At 42.9% G+C, this 8,222-nt stretch overlaps 2 protein-coding genes across 2 annotated transcripts in view; both read left to right on the forward strand.

The window, feature by feature from the left end:
• LOC109972886 (WSC domain-containing protein 1-like) overlaps positions 1 to 6,948 on the forward strand; it is a gene marked incomplete at its 3' end in the record, with an annotated part of 9,997 nt that extends 3,049 nt beyond the window's left edge. The window contains exons 3-4 of the mRNA XM_020622101.1: positions 5,645 to 5,759; positions 6,795 to 6,948. Coding sequence (XP_020477757.1) covers positions 5,645 to 5,759; positions 6,795 to 6,948 — 269 coding nt within the window. The remainder of the gene's footprint in view (positions 1 to 5,644; positions 5,760 to 6,794) is intronic.
• A 1-nt stretch (position 6,949) lies between these two features.
• Positions 6,950 to 8,222, forward strand: part of LOC109972887 (WSC domain-containing protein 1-like) — a gene marked incomplete at its 5' end in the record, with an annotated part of 5,911 nt that continues 4,638 nt past the window's right edge. The window contains one exon of the mRNA XM_020622102.1: positions 6,950 to 6,971. Coding sequence (XP_020477758.1) covers positions 6,950 to 6,971 — 22 coding nt within the window. The remainder of the gene's footprint in view (positions 6,972 to 8,222) is intronic.

Raw genomic sequence — 8,222 nt, forward strand, 5'->3', positions numbered from 1 at the left:
AAGTATTACCCAGGACAAAAAATGAAGTCACCCCAGTCTATTGGGTCATGTCCTGCAGGAGGAACCGACTGACGTGACCCATAAACCCCTACAGCACAACCTCTAAACAGTATCTACATGTATGTGTCTGTCCCAGATGCGCTGAAGTAATTCAGATTGGTTGAGCTGAGAGAAAATTAATTGGCAACTGTTTTGATGATTAATGTTTGAGAAATACACATATTGGCTCAGTTACATGAAAACACATTCAGTAAATCTGGAGATTTAGCCTGCCATCCATTAGCTTAGCTTAACATAAAGACTGAAAGTGGGGAAACCCTGAGCCTGCCTCTGTCCAAACTTAAAAAGAATCCAAATGTAAAGCTCACTAAAATGTTGACTGGTGTCATCAGTGTGATGTTGCCAGGCAAGTAGTAGGAGGCAAGTCACTGCTACCAGCCAAGAAGTATGGCACCTATCCTTTCATGAAACCACAATATATTGTTTAAATGCTTCAGGATTGACCTAAAAACATAACATGGTACCTGCTGTTGTCCCCCTCTTTTAAGTGTTTACGCTAAGCTGAACTAACCATCTGCTGGCGGCGGCTTTAGATTTAACAAAGATTTGAGAGTTCTGTAGTATTAATGTTCTCATTAAACTCTTAGCAAGAAAGTGTATAGTCAAGCTCAAGTACAGATGAGAAGGCGCTAAATCAGGACTGCCATGATGCTTTCAGCCAAGGTTTGCAGTCACGAAACAGCTCTTCTCCATCCAGCACAATCTTGGTATCCAAATCTCACAGTGGGCGTCTCTGGACTGGAGTCCTAAGAAAACTGGATGCTAGCGTTTTAAAAATTGGATAAATTATCAGCTGCTAAATATTCCTGACATAAAGATTCTTAAATTTGGTTATTAAAGAATTGTGTTTAAGATATGTACTGAGCAGGACATTAAACAGTGTAAAAATGAACTTGTCAGTTCTTTCTATTGGATGAACTATGTAATGGCAAAACAGTTTCTCAGTTATATTAAACATGTAGTATGTTTGTACTGGAGTTACTCAATCTTAGAAACTGATACATCTGCTAGTACCTATATACTGTATTTGTTATATACTTATGTTATCTGTATCTGGCAAGTGCTACTCTGGACTACCAAGCGATAATAAAAGAAATTAAGAAGTACAAAAAAATAAAATACCATTATATAATATGCCAGATTTAAGGCTTGCAGTTTAATAACAAGCCTCCTTCGTTCTCTGTGCTTGTAATTTAATACTTTTAGGTCAATGGCTTGCTGTTAAAGCTTTATTTTATATTCCTTTTCTCATTCGGTTGTATTCTCTTTAGTTTATTCATCCCTCAAACAGTACATAGCAGTAATAATATTACGCAGCTTGATACAAAGGTTTGCACATGCATTTCCAGGTACTAGATTCAGGGGCCCTAAATAGTCATACATTTTACTATAAGAACAGGGACGCATATTGCTTTACTTTTGCTGCTGAAATTTCATACCTCTTGGGGGTGAGTCACACATTCTTTGATATGCAAAAAACATATAAGAAGTGTTACACAGGCTGGGATGCACAGAGGGATCACAGGTAAGAAATATTACAGGGGTTGAACAGCAGTAGCCATTCTCTCTGTGGTGGTGTTTCAAGATATGTGATTTTTATAAGCTTTATAATGACTCCTCTGTAAAGTTGTAGGTAGTCAGAAAGTGCAGGTGATTTGGTTGCACATACATCTTCTGATGGATGTAGGAGTTACTTGCGGTCACAGTTTGTTCCATTATTAAACATCCTGCTGAGATCTCTGATCCCAACTTGAGTCAACAAACCACATGTTGAGACCTCTGCTGTGGTTCTGATGAGCATATTATAGATAGACCCAGCAGAGAGACCGTGAACCCTCTTCAGCCCACTTTAATGGACACACACAGTGCACATCTTACTTGGGGCAGCGGCACATGTCCTCATTCATGGCCATTCTCTCATTAACCTCCTCCATCCAATCCTGCGGGGAAGAATCAGCCATCTGTCTCAAAGAAAGCGACACTGTGTCAGACCTAAGTGCAGCCATTTCTATCATGTCTGGGAATTCAGGCCACTTCCCTCCATTAACCCTCAGCTGCAGCTGCCTGGGGTGTCTCCCTCACTTTGATTAAAGCATTGGGTTGCCCTGCTGGGTGAAGGGGGTAAGGAGGCCTCACCTTAGGTGCTACCTCTTGAGATGCTTCCTACCACAGACCTAGTGCTTTCATGCAGCAGCTGCTGGTGTTCTCCAGCGTTAGTCTCCTGCAGCAGAGGCAGCTGGTGACTCAGCCTCGCCACAGCACAACAGGCTGAGCAGGCTTCAGAGGACATCACAAACTGATTGAATCACAAATTCGATACAGTGATGCTTGGTCTGCCGGATATTTCACAGTCCATTGCTTGCTTGTGTGAACCCTGCTGCCACATGACTTCAGTCCTGGTAGCATGCATCTCCTCCAGCGCATCCTCTCTTTGGCCAGTTGTCAACAATCTAGTTTTATGCTGATAGTAAACATAAAAGATGCAACCTGAATCCTCAGCATCCCCGAAACCTTAAAAGATTTCTGAATACAAATTCATACTAGGGTTTGTGAAATGAACGTAAAAGCCAAAACTGAGAAATGATCTGTGTGAACTCCATGAACCAGACAGACTTTAACCTGTTCACACTCACAGCACACAGTTTCCCAGTGAGTATAAATATCTAGCATGTAACCTAAAAATACACCACTCTCAGACCCAAGGGGCAACATGTAAATGAAGTCAGCAAACAAAAGAAGCGCATATGCTGCACACTAAAACTGGTATTTATCAAGAAGACTTGTCAGCCGAGCTGAGTTTGATGTGACAAAGAAAACATCAAAGACTGAATTTGGGTGCTATTACATGGAACCTTAGGCTTGTCAGCACATCATGATAGACTGCCATAGCTTATTGTGAGTTACATTTGTCCCATATGGATTTTTCTTTTTTTATTATTCAGTTTCAAGTAAATATGTTCACGGTAATGTAGGGATGTAAATAATCTACTGTGTATTTGAGGACAAGCTAGGCCTAGTCGTGTTATAAATTTGTTAGCTATTATGGCTTATCACCCATGTTGGTGTGTACTGTATCATTTCTGCGAATAAGTAATGCTTATTTATGGCTAACTGAGGGGGTGTGCATTACTCACATGCTCAATTTGAATTTAAATGTGTAAACCAAACACAGAGAATTAAGATTGTTTTTTAACTTTGGGTGCTCCCTGGTGCACTCAATCCAGTACTCAACTTGGTCCAGTTTTTTAGCTGGTTGCCCTTCCTGATGCAACCCTGCAGGCAATTTGGAGTGTCAGTCTGCCTAACCTGCATGTCTCTGGACTGCGGGAGGAAGCAGGAGTAGCCGGAGAAACACAGAGCGGCCCCAGTGTTCTTTCAAGCTGTGATGCCTACTGAGTTGTGCTGCTCAGCGGTTTTGCGTATGTGCACTAGTTTAGGATTAGGGTTAGTAGGTCCATAGACTTGGGTAGCATATCTTGACAAGGCAGCACAACTCAACAAAACACCAGTGTAGTATAAAAGTCTGTTCCCCCATCAAGGTTTGATTTCCCCCTATAATTTACCCTGAATGCTAACCTTATCCTAACCCTATGGCATGTTCTTGATAGGGAAGAGACTCCGATAGCAGACCAGGAGGTCTGAAGCCAGAACTCTCTTGTTGTTAGGTGACAGTGCCAACTACTGCACCACTATGCATAATAAATCATTCTATTATTCTACTTTTAGATCAACCAAATAACATGTTAGCTTTTTTTTGTGAAAATATGCTGAGAATAAACCTCAAAATCAACTTTAAATGTGGTGTAATTCATGATATTAAGGCTGAAACAGAATGTTTTAATAATTGATTAATCTGTAATTAGTTATGATTGATAAATCATGACTCAATAGAATATCAGAATAAATTCCATTTATTGTTCTTGAGTGGTGACACCTTCAAACTCTTTTGGACTGAACGACTACAGACCTGTCGCCCTGACATCTGTAGTTATAAAGTCCTTCAAAAGACTTGTGTCGACCCACCTGAAGGACATCGTAGACCCCCTGCTGGACCCCCTGCAGTTTGTCTACCGGGCAAACAGGTCAGTGGACGATGCAGTGAACATGGCACTGCATTATATCCTGCAACACCTCGACTCCCCAGGGACGTAGGCACGGGCCCTCTTTGTGGACTTCAGCTCAGTGTTCGACACCATCATCCCAGACATCCTCCACTCCAAACTGACCCAGCTCACTGTGCGTGCCCTCACCTGTCAGTGGATTACTAGCTTTCTGACAGACAGGGAGCAGCAGGTGAGGCTGGGGAAAACCACATCCAGCACCCGGACAATTAGCACGGGTGCCCCCCAGGGATGTGTGCTCTCCCCTCTGCTGTTTTCACTCTACACCAACGACTGCATCTCGAAGGACCCCTCTGTCAAGCTCCTAAAGTTGCTGATGATACAACGGTCATTGGTCTCATCCGAGATGAGGACGAGTCAGCCTACAGACGAGAGGTTGAGCAGCTGGTCCTGTGGTGTAGCTGCAGCAACCTGGAGCTGAACACGCTAAAAACAGTGGAGATGACAGTGGAGTTCAGGAAGAACCCACTCTACCTTACTCACCCTCACCATACGTGGCAGCACTGTATCAGCAGTAAAGTCCAACAAGTTCCTGGGCTCTACTGTCTCCCAGGACCTGAAGTGGACGTCCAACATCAGAACCGTCACCAAGAAGGCACAGCAGAGGATGTACTTCCTGCGCCAGCTCAGGAAGTTCGACCTGCTCCAGGAGCTGCGGATACAGTTCTACAGGGGAATCATCGAGTCTGTTCTCTGCACCTCCATCACTGTCTGGTTTGGCTCAGCAACCAAACAGGACAAGTAATAGTTAGTTCAATAAATTAGTTCTACATAATAGAATCAACTGAAAAGGGACAGTTTCTTCCCCCAGGCTGTCACCCCGATGAACACTTAACCCACGACAGTATGACTGGACAATAACCCTCAGTGCAATACCTGTAAATATGCCTCGTACAGATTATACAGACTCGTACAGGTCTCTAGTTCTTAAGTACTCTGTTTTTATCCCTATTTATCTCATTTCAAAAAACATTCCTTTGTTGTCTGCATTGTTTACTGTCCATTTATACTTATTCTGTATTGTTTGCACTGTTTGTTGCTGTCAGTGTTGCTGTTAATACTGCTTATTTTGTTATATTACACAGCCTTATGCTGGCTTACTGTTTGCACATTGAGAGTCGATGCACCAGAGTCAAATTCCTCGTGTGTCCGTCACACCTGGCCAATAAACTGATTCTGATTCTGATTCTGCTTTATTTTGGCTAACTAACAATCTAAAACACAGAAGCTAATCACATACAACAAAAGAAAAGAAGCAATCTCTCACGTTTTAGAGCCTGGAAACAAAGAATGTTTAGTGTTTCTGCCTGACAAATTAGTTAAAGGATTAACTAATTATCTGAACCGTTGTCTATTAAAATGACTGACTAATTATTTCAATACAAAATGTACATAAACACCTACTGCAGTCTTTACAGGGAATATTTCAGACTGAAGGTTTTTTCCTCCCTTGACACATGCAGGAACCTACATCGGCTGCTTTCTGCACAATGCCAGTGCTCGTGCCCTGGGAGGAACCATGCTTTATGACCTGCGCAAAATGACCAGTTCTCTGTGTCAGGACACCTGCTCAGAAAGGTAATGTGCTTCATGTGTGCTCCTGTGAAGGGACCACAGAAGGCCTGCTGTTTGAATAAATACTTTGGCTCTCAGTCTCCTCCATGAATGCCTCCTGTGTTTTGAGCCAGTGGAGAGCCAGGTGGCTGGATGACAGTAAAAGATGAGGGGGTGTAGAAGAGGGGAGAGTGAAGAGCAGGCCAGGACAGAAGGCTTGATCTGTTGCAGGAGGAGGAAGGAGGGAGGTGTGTGTATGTGTTAGCCAACTTAATGAGCTGACTACAGCGGTTGCTGAATGAATTAGTGCTTAGATATGTGCTTTCCTGTGGCCATGGTGTGAAAATCTCTGGATCAGTATGAGTTGAATTAACAGCAGTGAAATGACTCTCTTGCAAGACAGTGTAGAGAGGCAGGTGGATTTTTCAAAGCAAACTCAAGGAATGACCCACTTCAATTATACCTTTTTACAACCAGAAAGCAGTGCAGCCAGATTGAAACAGAACAGCAGGGGACAGATGGATGCAGCCAGACAGTTGGTGCCCCTCCCCATGCCCACCCCCAACCATCCACATGGAAAGCTGTCATGCTCGTTACCTGAGCAGGCCAATTAGCATGATGAGCAAAAGTTAAAAGTCATGGCAATTTATGAAGAAGCTTCACAGAACATATACGTATGAAAAGGCCAATTTTGATGAGGTCTCTGTCTTTCCCAAGGAGGCAGGATAAAGAGAGAGGAAGAGGGATGAGTCGCAACAGCCTTGATATGTAAAGTACAGATCAGAGGTGACCACAGTTCAGCTAGAAAAAGGCAATATGCAGAAGGATGTGTCCTGAGACATAACACAGGGGATGGCCCACACTGTGGGTTTAATGCTGGAAAGTCAGAGTTAAATGATGAATTGAAACTTGTTGATGGGATGTTAACTAGAGTGTCCTGTGTGACGGCTTTGCCTGAGGGCACTAGCTTGAGGTTATGTATTGCCCTTGGCTGTGTTTGTGTGTGTTTGTGTATGTGCGTGCGTGTGTGTGTGTGTGTGTGTGTGTGTGTGTGATTAGTGGGTACCAGTTTGCAGGTCTGGAATTTGGAGCTGAATGCCACTGTGGGAACCGGATCAGTAGCTCTCGGGCTCCGGAGGAGGATTGCAGTCTGGTGTGTCGGGGCGAGAGAGGGTCCCCCTGTGGCGGCGTGGGCCGACTCTCCATTTACGGAGCAGCTGCCAGGCCACAGAAAATGTGAGTCAGTTTCCCTCAGGAAAGAACCATTGGCTACTTATGCTGTCAAGCTGTACTATGGGTGACAAGTTAGAAATATTTGAACTTTTTAAGACTTGTGCACTCCTCACACTGAAATATATGGTAATCTGAAGGTCTGGCCATCCCACATATACTGTCCTGCAGTCAGAAGTACTTACAGCAGGTATGACATTTTAATCCACCCTTGATTGTATTTATTTTTAAATATTATAATTCTCTGTTTTTTGTGAAGCACTGTTATTCAGTAATGATTTATGTTTTCCTTATGGCAAACCCTTATAACTTATAACTAAACACATATGCAACACAGACAAAACAAACAGAGAAGTTTCAGCTATGGTATGTTTTCAGTATTTAGTGACTGATTTCATGTAGGCCTATTCTCTAATCTCTCAACAAACCTTGGACACTCCAGGTGATATTGTTGTGCAGACATTCAGTTAAATACTAAATGTAAACTGGAGAATGAATAAAAGCAGTTGACACCCTTGTTGTGTCACGCCAGAGCACTCTCCTGCACCAGCTCAGGTAAGCTGCAAAAGCAATATTACGAGTTTGCACAATCAGACCCATGCAGGACTCTGCCCCCGGGGGCTGTCCAGGGGCTGTAGTACCCACAGTGGGAGTTATTGTAGAACTAACTGTGTTAATCTAAGGTGAAGAAATATACAAATGTACAGTATTTCTTCTTACTGTAATGTTTACTAAAACCTAGCTGTTTTGGGACATTGCAGAGCCTCTGAACATTTAAGATACATGTTTGTGACTTGATTTTGTTATCAGTTGGTTTTGGTCTTTTCATGTTTGTGTTCAGAATTAGAATGATATAGCTCAGCCCTGTTCTTTACTTCATGGCAAGAAGATTTGTTTTGACAAAATTGTGAAACAATTTGAGTCGAGGTTTCCAGCCGAGCAATAGTTGTAGTCCTACTTCATGATTTAGGACAGGTGCATGAAATCATCATGGAGTGTCAGTCTGTCTAACCTTCCATGAGCAAAACCTCAATAAGCTACTTGATACACCAATCAGGCAAAACATAATGACCACTGGCAGGTGAAGTGAATAACACTGACTATCTGTTACAGTAGCACCTGTCAGTGTGTGGGGTATATTAGGCAGCAAGTGAACATTCAGTCCTCAAAGTTGATGTGTTGGAAGCAGGAAAAGAGGGTGTAAGGATCTGAGTGACTTTGACAAGGACCAAGCTGTGATGGTGAGATGACTGGGTA

The sequence above is a fragment of the Monopterus albus genome, unplaced genomic scaffold, assembly GCF_001952655.1.
Source record: "Monopterus albus unplaced genomic scaffold, M_albus_1.0 scaffold272.1, whole genome shotgun sequence".
Lineage (NCBI taxonomy): Eukaryota > Metazoa > Chordata > Actinopteri > Synbranchiformes > Synbranchidae > Monopterus > Monopterus albus.